Source organism: Equus przewalskii, chromosome 24, assembly GCF_037783145.1.
Source record: "Equus przewalskii isolate Varuska chromosome 24, EquPr2, whole genome shotgun sequence".
Taxonomy (NCBI): domain Eukaryota; kingdom Metazoa; phylum Chordata; class Mammalia; order Perissodactyla; family Equidae; genus Equus; species Equus przewalskii.
The window spans coordinates 14,585,594-14,600,026 of NC_091854.1; the positions used below are offsets into that span (position 1 = coordinate 14,585,594).

Consider the following 14,433-nt stretch of genomic DNA (forward strand, 5'->3'; position numbering starts at 1 on the left):
GAGTCTAGTCGGGGTAGGAGGATGGTTTTAAGGAAGAGGGTTGATGAAATCGAAGTCCCAGAGGAGAACAGATTTAAGAGATGTCAAGCTGGGCAGATGGAAGAAATGAGATGGGGAAAGTGGGAGACCCAGAGATGGCCACTGCCAAGAAGGCTGCTTATGTCCTTTTAATATCAAGACTCAAGCACTCTTTAGTTACTCCAAAGGATAAGTTCTTGGCAAACACAAGGTCTTTTAAAATCGTTTTGATCATCACCTCCTTGTACAAACTTCCTTCCATCTGGATGATGTCATCTCTCCCCATCCAGAATTGCACAGAGGGAACTTTCACTCTCCCTGCATGAGCTAAATGGACTCTTAAAAGCAAATGATATTAATTGATTTTCACTTTTTCTAGCACTTTATGAGTTTGAGGTTTTCTCCTAGAATGATTTAATATAGTTTTAAAATATCCTCCTTTTAGCTATTTGTGTCCTTCTTGGAGGTGTTAAATGTGGAAGCAATTATCCTCTTCATGACAGGATTTTTTTCTTAGCTCAGTAAAGCTTTGTGCTTTGTGACACCTGATGCGTAGGTAAGGAATTGGGCTTATTTTCCATTAATTCGCAGTGAGTTTCTTTCCCTTAGAGAGCTAAAGGGTAAAATGTATGCTTCTCTGAGAGATAAACCACAATCTGTTAAGTGTGTAGGAGGACACTAAAAGCTAGAAAAAATTATGTTCTAGCAAAGTAAAATGTGAAAATTTTCCTTTTGCATTATTCCATAACCATGGCAGAAAGGCAAAAAAAAAAAAAAGCTGATTAAGTGGTTTCATGGGAAGTAACCTAGAAAAGGACAGTCTTTTTGGTTGAATTACTTCTTGTTAGTCTAAATTGAAATCTTTTTTAGAGTGTTTGAGGCATCATATTTTTAGTTGATGGGCCCATGAATTTAAAAGGCTCAGGTTCTTACCAGTGTTCAGAGAGCTGGGGCACTGCCAACAGAGAAGATAAAATAAGCTCTCTGATTTCATCTGAAGTGTCTAATGTGTGCCAAGGAAAAATTTTTTCACAAAGAGAATAGGTTTTGTTGTTGTTGTTCATAGAATGATGAGCGCACCAGAGTAGATGATTTGCGTTCTGCCAAAACTGTGGCAATAGTTAATTGACTTTGGGAATAGGAGACATTTTATTCTGTGTGAAACTGAGGCCAAAACACATCAGAAGATGCAACTGCTTTCTCCATTTTCAGATTCTAGCAAGAGAGTAGATCATTTCAAAGTTGCGTAGCAGGACTGACACTCCCCTAAGATCAGTAAATCTCATCCCAGGGCTGGAAGTGGATCGGGACAGCATGTCGGAAGTACTTCTCAGAACCCAGTGAGCCTTTGTGAAACATAGGAAATGTTTACAGGTGGTTGAACTCGATAAGAAAAAGTCAATTGTGGCAAAATCTTCATAGTAACTTTTACAGAGCCTTTCCTATGGGGCAGCCACCCTGCTGAGTCCTTTAAGTGTATTATCTTAGACGTCTATTAACTCTCAGAAATAGGTATCATTATCTCCATTTGACAGAAGAGAAAATCAAGGTAGGGAGAGATTAACTAATTTTCTCAGGAGAATAGTGCTTGTAATTGGTGGGGGTGGGGCACAAAACACGCTGGCAATGAATTCAGGGAATCTGAGTCCCAAGGCTGGGGACACAACCACTATGCAACACTGCATTCAGGAATCCTTAGACCATTGGAGGAGACAGAGTCTGATTGGCTCACATGGATGCTGGCGATCAAGGCCAGCTATAGAGGAAAGGATGAAATAGGTAACGTTTGCCTTTGGTTCTCCTTTATCTTCTCTTTATCCCCCTTCAAGGGTTCCCGCTACTTATTCTAACCCCACTCCTGATTGCGAACCTATGTTTCATTTTTATAGGATGTTTTTCTAGAAGGGATTACTGTTGGAAGTAAATTACAATATTAGTTTATAAAGACTAAAAGAGTCACTACTTTAAGCGGTCTTTGTATTCCAATAGGACATTTTTAAAGAATAAAAAATTTTCAAGACATATGTGGGCCGTTTCTAAAAGTGATTCTTCAATCTCCAATGGAGATGGTATTTTTCAGGCTGAGAGCTCTGTCTGAGGCCTTCAAAGTGGAATGGGATGTAGCAACTTTCTTGTCTCCTGGAAAGGCCACTTATTGTACAGAAATGGGGAGAGAGAGTTAAAGGAAGGAGGAAACATTGTGTGGATGGAAAGTGGTCCAAAAAAAAGAAGAAAGAAAAGGCTAGAATCTCATAATTGTGTGCTGACTGCAAACTCCACCTCTGCCAGTTTCTAGCATGTGACTATGGACAAATGATTAAAAGTCCCCCATGTAAAAATACCCATGTAATAGACTTGTGAAGATTAAGTGAGATAAAGACTGAAAAAGGTGGCAACAAAATCCATTTCAACAGTCAGGACATTCTTAGCTAATGTTGATCCCCTCCCCCTTTCCCCTGCCACAGTGTATGTTAGAGTTGGGGGTGGGGGGTGATCAGGAAGGGAAATGATAAAGATTAATGGAAGAGAACTGTGTAGAAGAAAAAGAGACTAGTTCTGAGATATTTATTCCATGACGTGAATCAATCTTATTGCACTTACTCTCTCATTCCTTCATTCAACAGATACTTGTTGATTGCTTCTGCAGTTCTGTTAGGCTCACTTGGATCAGCACTACACTGAATTTAGAAATGCTGATTTTGCAGAATCATGTCTTTATACATCTAGAATCTGATAAACCAAACCAACTTAAGGCATTAAGGCATTGCTGGTGTCTTTCTCTTGATCCTTCTTCAGATACCCCTTCCAATGAGAACTTCAGAATGGTAAACAAATATCATTTTCTGTTTTACCACATCTTCCTAGAACACTTTGGCTGGAACACCTTTTTTAATTAGCATATATTTAATCAGCAAATCTACCACTAACCACTGGCCATTTCTGTCTCTGGTAGGTGCACAGACGTAGCTGGGAAAATATCAAAATATAGTCATTATTTTTTTGGTTTTTTTGGTGAGGCAGATTTTCTCTGAGCTAACATCTGTTGCCAATTTTCCTCTTTTTGCTTGAGGAAAGTTGTCCCTGAGCTAACATCTGTGCCAGTCTTCCTCTGTTTTGTATGTGGGATGCCACCACAGCATGGCTTGATGAGCAGTGTGGTATGTAGGTCTGTACCTGGGATCCGAACCCGTGAACCCCGGACAGCCAAAGCAGAGCATGCAAACTTAACCACTTTGCCACCAGGCTGGCCACAAAATATAGTCATTATTTACCTGCTTCTGAAACTCCACAGCTCCTGAGTTAACCACAGCAATTGAAACCACACAGGTGATAGAAACCATTGAATTATTAAGAGCTGCCCTGGATTTTAATTGAGGGCCATGAGTTACGTTCCTGTTCTTCAACTAAGACCATGTACAAATAGTGATGCCTGACACCTTCGGCCCTGGATTTATATACTCTACAGGCCAAGAAGGATATATATTAATTGGGACTAACTTTGAGACTACAAAGAGGTGCCCTTCGTCATCCTGCCATGGCACTGTGCTATTGGGGGTCTGTTCCCAAGTGCCCCCTCAGTGTCGGGCCTCACCAGCTTATGCATACAAATAAGGCCATGGTGATGTTAATGTCTGATTTTTCCTGGTCTTGTAGCTCTCTCATTACAAAACTGCTGGACCTCTCTAGCCAAACTCTCCCACCTACTGACAGTCTGGAGGGGCTGTCTCACATGGGCTGAGGGAGAAGTTTGCACCCACTGGGTACAGCTTCTGCCTCACTGGCTTTGCCCAGCATTTGCTGTGCCAGTTGCCACTGCTCCGTGGGAGGAATGCTGCTCTCCAGTGAGCATTGTACCCTGGGGCTTCCCAGTGTGTCACATGGCAGCCATATTCTCTTCAGGCTTCACCAGACTCCTGGAGCTACACATAGAAAAAGACAGAGAGAATCTTTCTCTCCCTAACTCTGTGCCCAACCTGTCACCTGGACCCTGAGCTAGAACTACCTGGCACACAAGCAAACTGCTTCTTCAGATTATGCCTATCACCCCTCCATCTCCCCCTTTCATCTCATGAGGTCATTTAGAGGACTGTAGGAAAGCCATATCATCTCCTCCATTCTGTTCAAATCTTCCCTCTCTCACACAGGTCTCCATGAACCAACTTTGTCCCTTCTTAGTTCAGTCAAAAACAAAAGCCTTTATGGGTATGCACATAGGCAGATCTGTACCTTGCTGGTCACTGCTTTCATCTTCCCAGTCTCTGTTTAGGCTCAGCCAGGCCCACGCTGCTACCTGTTCATGAAGTTGTCTGGTTTCATGGAGCTCATAACCACAAGAGAACTGAGATGCCATCAGTGTCTGGTAGAGATTGCAGACGTTGGTCAGTGTAGACCATCAACATGAGGACTAACCCCCAGTAAAGGGGGTCAAAATCAGATAGAGGAACTGCGCTTGAGAAGCCTATTAACTCATTTTGGCATGATTGCCCGTTGAGTGAGCCAGAGCTCAAAACATGGAAGGTAATTTGGCCTAGAAGACACCCCAGTATGTAGCTGAAAGAAAGGTATTCATTTCTGTGGGCTTCAACAAAACATGGAGGTTTATTCTCTGACCCTCAGTTCTCCTAGGTTATGAGAGGGCAGGGAGCTGTGGAATCCAGATAGAGGGAAAGGTACACAGTCCTAATCACTTTGACTTCAGAGGAGACAGGGAGACAGAAAACATGGGCTATGATGTAGTTCTTCGTACAAACATAATAAGCCATATTTTAATGACCAGGATCCTCAGGAGTAGGTATCAGTAAAAATGCACTATTTTGGGTATGACCTCATCCCCTCTTACCTTTTTACTTAAAACAGGACCTCCAGTCATTCATTCTGGAATCAAAGACCTCAAGGTCTTGAAAACGACCCAGTCTGGATTTGAAGGGTTCATCAAGGACCAGTTCACCACTCTCCCTGAGGTGAAGGACCGGTGCTTTGCCACCCAAGTGTACTGCAAGTGGCGCTACCACCAGTGCAGAGACGTGGACTTTGACGCTACCTGGTATGAGCAGGCGCTAGGGCCTGGTGCTGTGCAGATAGAGTCCGCCCTCTTCCCAGGGGCCCAGAGTTCATGGAGTCTTCCCTCTGAAAGGGAAAGGTGGAGGCCGTTCAATTCAACCTCCTCACTGTTCAGAATCCCTTCTGATGGGTAACAGGAAGAGCACTGTCTTACTTTGAGTTAGCAGGTCTGCACTTGAGTCTCTGATGCTGTTAGCTATAATGACCTTGAGGGGACCACCTAATTTCCTGACCCTCTGGCTTTTAATTGATTAAATCAGTAATTCTCAAACATTGTTGTGTATCAAAATCACCTGGAGGGCTTGTTAAAATGCAGAGCATTGGGCCCACCCTGGGGGTTCTGATTCTGTAGGTCTAGGGTGGGGCCCGAGAACTTGCATTTCTAATAAACTCCCAGGTGATGCAGGTGCTGCTTGACCAGGGACCACACTTTAAGAACCACTGTATCAAGTGGGGATAATGATGTTTGGTCTCACTACCTCATCCTAGATGCAGAGAGTGCTAAACTAGGGTGACCAACTCGTCCCAGTTTACCAAGGACTTTCCTAATTTTAATGCTGAAAATTCCATGTCCCAGGAAACTCCTTAGTCCCAGACGAACTGGGACAGTTTTAGCCTAGTCACCCTATACTAAACTCAAAATGAAATGAAATTCACAGAAACACTTTATAAGTGATAAATGCCTTAAAAAGGTAGGGGCCGGCCCTGTGGCCAAGTGGTTAAAGTTCTGCACACTCCACTTCAGTGGCCTGGATTTGCCGGTTCACAGGTTTGGATCCCCAGTGTGGACCTGCTCCACTCGCCAGTCTTGCTGTGAAGGCATCCCACATATGAAAGAAGAAATAGAGGAAGATTGGCACAGATGTTGGCTCAGTGCGAATCTGCTTCACCAAAAAAAAAAAAAAAAAAAGTAAAGGGATGATGATAATAATAATATCCTTGACAAGCAATAATTACGCCTCTGGACTTCCAGAGTTTGCTTTTTGACCAAGCACCTCATTCCTTTGCTGAAGCTCTATTTGTTAGAAAATTCTACCTTGTGCTGAGCTGGACTCTGCTCCCCACCCCATAGCTTCCTCCCACTGGGATAGTTTTGCTCTGCTCCTTTTATTATGTGATAGGTTGAAAAATATTTGAAGAGAACCTCACCTCAATCATCTTTTTCCTTTTTTATTTCAAGTGTTTCCCCATGGGCAGCAGCCTAATGTATTTATGTTGAAGCAGGCCAGAAATTGAGCATACCAGAGTCAGGGACTTAGTCTCTAGTCATAGAGACTTAGTCTCTCTAGTCATACTAGAGAGAGGGACTTAGAGGGGATCAATTAACTTTTAAGCTCAGATTCCTTGTCTCTAAATTGGGCATAATAGTACCTACCTAGGTAAGTCGAGAGAATTCAAGGAAGTATTCATGCACAAAGCCTGGCACAGAGTAAAACCCCTAAATACATAACGACTCAAGGAAGCAGCCAAGCTGAACAGTAAAGGAGTTAGGAGTACTTGGGAGTCTTTTTCCTAGGTTCTTCAAACATGGAAGGAGATTTACCCTGGAATGCCCACTGGATCCTGAGCCAGATTATGAAGATAGCTTAGTGTTTAGATAGTGCTCAATGTTTGTTGAATGGTGCCCACGTGTGTGTGTAGGAGAATAGGAAGTGAGGTTTTTGTTGTTGTTGTTGTTGGCATTACAAGATATTAATCTCTTCTAAAACCAGCAATAAAATTGTTTTCTGGGGGATAGAATGGTCCTTCTTAGCTTCATAATACATTCTAAAAGACCACCCCATGAGAGACCTCAGTTCTCTTTTCTGTGTTTTAGGGACACTGTTCGGGACATTGTCCTAGAGAAATTTGCTGGACCCTATGACAAAGGCAAGTACTCACCCTCCGTCCAGAAGACCCTCTATGACATCCAGGTGCTCTCCCTGAGCCGGGTTCCTGAGGTACGTTTTGTCGTTTCCATTGTGAGGACTGAGAGAGCTTGTTGTGTCTCCTGTCAGCTTCAAGAAAGAGTTGAGAGTTAAAATAAGAAAGTGGAAGACACATGAAAAATGACATCTGTTGTTGTTCAAAAGCTTGTTATAGCAAGTGAGAAAAGAGCGAAAAATGGAAAAATCTGTCCGCCCTCAAAACACAGGCCACTGCTGTAGTTCTTCAGTTCTGCTGAAAATTCCCTGGGTCTCTTCAACCTGCCACAATTTAAGCCTCATATTCAGGACACTCGCATGCCCTGAAGGAGGGGTAATTAGACCAAGAGTCTGTGTTTCAGGGGAGCCAGAGAATGAAGGATGGATGCAGACAGATTCCATCCATACATTTGATGTTATTGAATGACTGTTATTGAATGGCTATGTCTCTATCGGCACATGAGGGATATAAAGATAAATTAGGTGTAGTCTCTACCCTCAAAGAGCTCATTATTCAGTGAAGGAAGAAAATGAGTAAACTAACAATACAATAGAGTATTATGAAAACACTGCAGAAGGCACCTGACTCAGGTCTAGGGATGGACCCAGCAAGGTTTTCTGGAGGGAGAGGTGTTTGAGTTGACTCCTAAGGGACAAGTAGAGGTTATCTGGGTTCACACTCAAGGATGAGGGAGCAGGGTAGGTATGGAGACAGGAGGCAGCATGGAACAGTTATTTACTGTTGAGGGTCTGCCATATGTGAAGCTCCAGGAGTGAAAGTCTTTCCATTTGCTTAGAGATGAGGCAAGAACTAGATCACGAGGGCCTTTGTGGGCTTATTTATAGAGTCTGTATTTTAGCCTGAAAGCTCTTAGGAGCCACTGAGGGGTTTAAGTAAGGTGTGGTGCTACCAGAGTAGCATTCTAAAAAGATCACACTGAAAGAAGCATGATAAATTAAAAGAATGATGGACCACAGACAAGGAGACCTGTTAGGAGGCTGTTGCAGAAATCTGACAAGGAGGGTCTGAACTAGGGCCGTGATAGAATGGAGAGGAAGAGTACCATCTTTAGACCTAGGCAAGAGGGACTCCTTCCATAGCCGAGCACTTTAGAGGCCCCCTTCAGGCCCTCCTCTGGCTGTGCCTCTCTGCACTGGATGAAGAGTCAGTGGGGCCAAGGCAATAAACCCTTCAGGGGCCCACATTTCCCCTTCTAGAACATTCTCTGGATACCTGCACCCCAGAATTTCCTTCCCAAATAACCCTGAAGCTACTTCCAGAACCTGTGCAAGCCTCTTCCCCAGATCCATCCTCTGGACGGCACATCATGCCATTAGTGTGTACACCCTTAGGCCTGAGAGTGGGCAAAGGGGCAGATGTTTGCAGGAGGTACAGATGGGACTTGACATGCAAGCTGAGGTGTCCACCCTTGTGAGTCCAAGAGAGAACATGGAATGGGCCAGGCGCCAGGGGCCAGGGGCTGGGGGCTGGCTCTTCCTATGCTACCATGTCCCGGCATGGTAGCGCAAGGAGTAAGAGAATTTTAAATTAGATCCTGGCCTTCTAGGTTGTTATGAAGGTATATTTGTCAAGTTAGAAGGATAGAGCATATTTTCCTTAAAAGTTTTTTAGCTTCATTCTTAACTTTTAAATATTTAAACATTTGATGTGTGGACCTTCAATTAAATTCTTATTCTGAGGCCTGCAAATGTTAGGGACAGGTCTGGAGAGGAGGGAATGAACTGAGGAGGCGTTTAGGCGGTTGACTGACCAGCACCAGGAGGCCACTTGGATGCTGAAGTTCTCCCAGTTTTTTGACCCACGGAGTTCCTACTTTGCTGAGAAACAGATTTTGTACATGAAGGAAAGAAGAGTGGATCCACCATGTAATAACAGGACTAGCAGGAAAGAACAGTGTCGAGCAGTAGAGGAACATCAGAGAGTGTGGAGGAGGGTAGAGAGAAACCTCAGAGACAGAGGCAGAGCCTGAGTAATGGGCTGGTGGATGGGTGGGATGGAGAGAGGAGCGAGAGAGAGGGATTCACTGTTGTCCACTGTGATGCGTATTGTTGTGCATTCCAGATAGAAGATATGGAAATCAGCCTGCCAAACATTCACTACTTTAACATAGACATGTCCAAAATGGGACTGATCAACAAGGATGAGGTAAGAGAATTTTAAAAATATTTAAAGCACATTTTCTCCCCTCCCTCTACTCTCTTTATCAACTTGAGATGATAATATCACTGACCAAAACTTTTAACAGCTGTTGCTTTGGGAATATTTATAGTCACAGTGATTAGAACCCTCTTAGACTCTGGGCCTTTCAATACCTGAGGCTGGAGTACCCAAGAAGTGGATGATTATAGAGGTGAGTTGGAAGTTGCAGAGAGTAAAAGACAAAGAAAGCACAGAATGTGCCCAAGGAAACAGCTGTGAGAGCTACTTCTCCGAAAGGTGCCACACAAGGTCACAGCTTTGTTATTCTTCCATCATGAGGCGATAAGCAGAAAAACAAGATTCTATTTTCATTTTCTTCCATCATCTCTAACTTTTGATTAAGTAGTCCATTTAAGCAGCATACAATACACAGGAAAAAAATGAAAGAGTATTTGTGTTTCTAACTGCAATTACGGAAGGCAAGATGAGGAAGTTCATTTTTGAGAGGAAACTGTTTTGGAAAAAGCACTTACCCCAACTTGTTTTTAGCCACGGAAGAAGCTCAAACTCAGTGTGTCTGACTAGACAACCTGTTGTGATCAGTCCTGGGAGATGAGAACTGTGTCCATCCCCCCCACCCCCACCCCCGGACCACTCTCAGAATGGAGGCTTTCTATATTTGATCCATCCTCCCACAGGCTTCTAAAACTTGCAAACACCATTTGGTGGTTTGTTTTAATGTGGGGGAGGAGTAGGATATGGAGGGCTCACCTATTAACATGCCTGTGCTGCCATGGAATCATATTCTCTGGTGGACAAAGGCCAATGAGAGGATGTCCAGAGGTCCTACATTATGGGCCTGCTGCCCCAGGAGCGTTATTAGTTACACTCCTCTGGCTTGGCACCTCATTTCCATTCTGCAAATTATGTCGATGGCTCCATCGGGCTCTGCACCACTGCAGCTGTAGGTGGAGGCTGCCGGTCAGTATTGTGAAACAAAGGTTGCGCCTAGGTGCCTGGTACAGCTGATAGACGGCCCTGAGTTGTAGAGGAGAGCAGCCTTGATCCCACTAGCTGTTCATTCAGCTGAATGGAGGGACAGCACTTTTTACTTCAGAGAAAAGAAAGGATGTTGAGTACCAGAGGGCCATTAATTCCACTGTAAACCCTTTTTTAAGTGACTACTTTATAAAGGGCAGAAGAGGGACCTGAAGGTAATCCTGGCCATGTCTATGAAAGGTGAAACAAATGGATCCCAGACAGAAACAGGCTCAGGCATCATGACCAGAGGGGTGCTTAACTCAGGACGCCCAGAAGAGAGAGAAGGTCTCCTTGCGGGCTTGCTACTGGGCTGAGGCCTCAGTGTCACTTGCTCTAAGAAGTCAGACTCAAAGCTCCCTCCTGGAGCCCAGGTCAGGACCTGGAGGCAGGAAGACCTGAGTTCCTTTGGGCAAGGGCTCTGCATAAAGGCACCTGAGTGGCTGAACAAGCTGTCCCCGTGTCCGTGTCTGCACTTTGGGGATGGCTGGAGCCATGCTCAGGCCCTCACCCAGCAGGTGGTACAAAGTGAAAGCAACACACGAGCAGCAGGGAGACAAGACACACTGACAACAGCAGAGGAGTGACAAATGACGGAGTGGGAAGACAGAGGAACTCTGAATGCACAGCTGTCTGAAGCCATTTAGCATTGGGCTAACAGCCTTGGGGACCTCAAATGCTCCTGAGGGCATGGTGATGTTATAGCATTGGACAATGATTGATGTCCAAAGTGAGTCATCAAGCAAAAGCCAAATTACATTCATACACTCTATTTAAAAAGCAGAGATATGTAATGCATGTGAGAAACATTTATATCCCAATGATAAAAATTTTTCAAAAACTTTAATTTTCTGGAAAATTGCCTCATTTCTAAACTATTGCCAGAAAAATAAGACCAAATAAGTTGCTTGAAGTAACTTTACTATAGGGACCATACATTTTCCTGTTTAGAAAGGTGGTGTTTTTGTTGTTGATTTAATATTGATTCATAGAAAAAACGAGAGGCCTGCATAATGCTTCTGAAGTTATCATGTGGTTTTCCTACAGGTCTTGCTACCATTAGATCATCCATATGGCAGAATTACCGGTACGGTCAAGAGGAAGCTGACTTCGAGGCTGTGACATGGTAGCCACCAATGGGAGTCCACTCTCAGCTGAGGAACTCTTTAAGCCACTTGTGATGCTGGCAGTCATAGTGGGTAGCCATGCAAATTTTCAACCTAGTATGTTGATTGATAGCGTTCATTTTCCTCCTGTCTGAAAGAATTCTTCCACGCCTAGCTCAGCAAGGTGTTTTGTGATTAGTAATTATGACATGCTCTGTGGATACAGTTTACTGCACAAATGCTGAGCAGTATTAGAACAATCATAAATCAGTATTTCTTTTTAGTTATTTTGTGCCTTCCTATCTTAGAGAAGCTTTAGAATCAATTCACTAAGAAAATACTCATGAATTAATGGAGGTATCGTATCAATTAATTTGTGCACAAGTTTAAGAAGTAAGCGTTGTTTTCATCCTGCTGATGCTAAAACGTTCCTTCTGGGTAATGTAGAAAATGTAATGACAAAATCATATTTTGACAAATGTCACCATTGTGATGTCAGTTGTATTGAATATTTGAATATTCAAGAATGCTCTAGCTTATATATCATTGAGAGTTTATTTCTCCTCTAAAAGTACTTTTGTAATCTTAATATGTTGGTTTTACGCCTTTTACAGCCCTTAGAGAATATTTGGTACACATTGGGGGCACTGAGAAAAAGTGTAAATTGTTTTTCTTTGAATAATGCATCGCTCTGGCGCAAACAGCCACGTTTAATAAATGCTAAATCAGTACACAAATGGATGACTATACATATAGAAAGAAGACTAGATATGTGAAAATATCAGCAATGATGATTTCTAGATGGTGGGGATTATGAATGATTTTTATTTTTTGCCATGTAATTTTCTGAATCTTCCAAACATGAAAATTTATTACTTTTATAATCAGAGAAATAAATATAATTGATGATTTAAAGATGCATACAAGTGTGAGTGGTGATTATCTTTATATCAATTGATTAATATCTCTTTTGTATATATCATAAAGTTTAGTAAACTATGATTTTGGAAGCCCATGAAAATATGTCCACATGAATATTCTAGATAACCTTCTTCTGTTTTTTTTAAATCTCCATTTATTAAAAAATTGTTTTACATCTCCATTTTTTCTAAAAATGCTTACATATGAACACTTAGTATTATTTGATAATTCTGCTTCATGCACCTTTGTAATACTACTACTTAAGGTAGCATGGTGTAGTGTTTAATTTCACAGTCTCATTTAAATCCTGGATCTACCTCTTACCAGCTATATCAGAGGTTTCCTCATCTGTAAAATGCAGGCAAAAATAGAATCTACCTTACAGGTTTTTTGAAGATTAAATGGGTTAGTATTTATAAAAGGCTATGGTAGTATTTGTGCCTGACACATAGAAATTTCTATATGTCTTTGTTAAATGAAATGTCCTGCCTTCTTTTCATTTGTTATTAGATCCAAGTAGAAAGTCATCATTGGACTTTGTGGTGAGGTGAGAGCTGGGAGGTCTGAGGGCAGCAAACCCTAGAAGATGCTGGAGGCCATTCACAAGCTAGTGCCTGCTTGGAAAGAACATGAGCTAAGAAGAATGAAACAATTTGATAAGGAGAGCGCTATACTGAATACTCATGTTACAAAGTGTGCTGTACATCATGTAATTTGCATGGCCAAATGGCTAGTACATTTTATTCCTCTGCTGATTTGATAATTCTGTTCAAAGAGGAATTTAGAGTCTAACATGATTTTTCCTAAAAAAACAAACAAGAACAACAAAAAACTTAATTAGGCCCTTCTTACTTGATATTCTCTTGGTCATTTAAATTTTAGGAACAGTGTATTTGCTTCAGAGAAGAAATTAATGTTAGAGCAGAATTCTTAGAAATGGTGGCTCATTTTATACATATATGCATTTTATTTCTCCTGAGCTCTTAAAACATTTATTATAACAGGTTGCAAATGAGCTATTGAATGTTATATCCCAGGTCTGTGGCAAGAAAGCTTGAGTCTGTGAAATTTTGAAGGACAGTCTCCTGTTTTGTGAAGGATGTTTTCTTGTGGTTTGAATTATAAACCATGCGCTGAAAATCAAGCTTTAGTTTCGCCTTCCCCTTTTGGCGCTGGCAGAGGAGCAGGCAGGCCTGGTCTGTCAACCCCTGTGAGATAATTTGTATCAAAACACCTTGTAATTTTCTTACTGAAGGGTACACAGACACTGTTCCAATTTTCTGGGAAGCAGAGCTGCTCTCACCACACTCTCTCCTCTTCTCTCCCTATCCTTACCCCAGCCCTATCTCAAGTACTTTCATGGAGAAATAATACAGCTGATTCTGGACTATTTACTGCCTGTGAGGCAGTGTACGTAGTTCTCAGTGGAGCAGCTGTCATTTGGAGGTTGTGGTTTGGCAGCCAAGATTCTGGGTGAGACTTGTTTCAAATTCTCTAAATTTTATCTTGTGACTTTTTGTTGAGACAGGCTCAGAAAATGTGTCCCTTTCCTTTTTCTTTTTAGAGTCAAACTTAAGTTCATGCCATCCTTTTCTTTTAATAATCTGCTTTTTCTCCCTTTTTGCTCCCTAATATACTACAAATATTATATTGAGACAGCATTTTACTTATTTGTCATTGAAACAGAACTTACCTTTTTCAGTCACCCACAAGATTTAACTGCAGAAATCTGAACTTCCCTCTAACCTCCTAACTGTCTGTCTGGAAAGAGCATTTCCTTTCCTTCAGACTTGGGGCTGAGTGGATTTTGCCTCTTGTAGTCTGCCTTGCAAAACCTTTGTAACTTCTGCTTCCTCACCTGCATTTACGAGGAAAGCAAAGCTTATTTCTAAAAACGTGGATTTCCAACCTTCTACCAGACACACTGGGTTCTTCCTGCTTCCCAGTATTGGAAACTTAATCTCTTTGTATTTTTCATAGTCTTTGTTCTCATTTCTCTCAGAGCTCAGCTGCCTCTCATTCTTCCATTTGCCCAGACTCTTTCTCAGAAATTCTTAAAGATTTGGATCCTATGGAGACCCTATTGAGAATATAATGGCTATGGACCTTCTTACCAGGAAAATGCTCATTCACATCTCTACAGGTGCCTCCACATCTGCTAAGGAAGTAGTTTATCCTTAAAATATAAAGGATTTCAATAGAAATTTAGCACATAAGGAATATA

At 42.1% G+C, this 14,433-nt stretch overlaps 1 protein-coding gene across 9 annotated transcripts in view; it reads left to right on the forward strand.

Annotated features, from left to right (window-relative positions):
• LOC103557286 (uricase) overlaps positions 1-12,209 on the forward strand; it is a 94,155-nt gene extending 81,946 nt beyond the window's left edge. For all 9 annotated transcript variants that reach the window (XM_070592110.1, XM_070592107.1, XM_070592108.1 and 6 more), the window contains 4 exons: positions 4,876-5,062; positions 6,896-7,019; positions 9,067-9,150; positions 11,230-12,209. In XM_070592110.1, coding sequence (XP_070448211.1) covers positions 4,876-5,062; positions 6,896-7,019; positions 9,067-9,150; positions 11,230-11,304 — 470 coding nt within the window. In that variant the 3' untranslated portion in view covers positions 11,305-12,209. The remainder of the gene's footprint in view (positions 1-4,875; positions 5,063-6,895; positions 7,020-9,066; positions 9,151-11,229) is intronic.
• Positions 12,210-14,433: the final 2,224 nt, after the last annotated feature.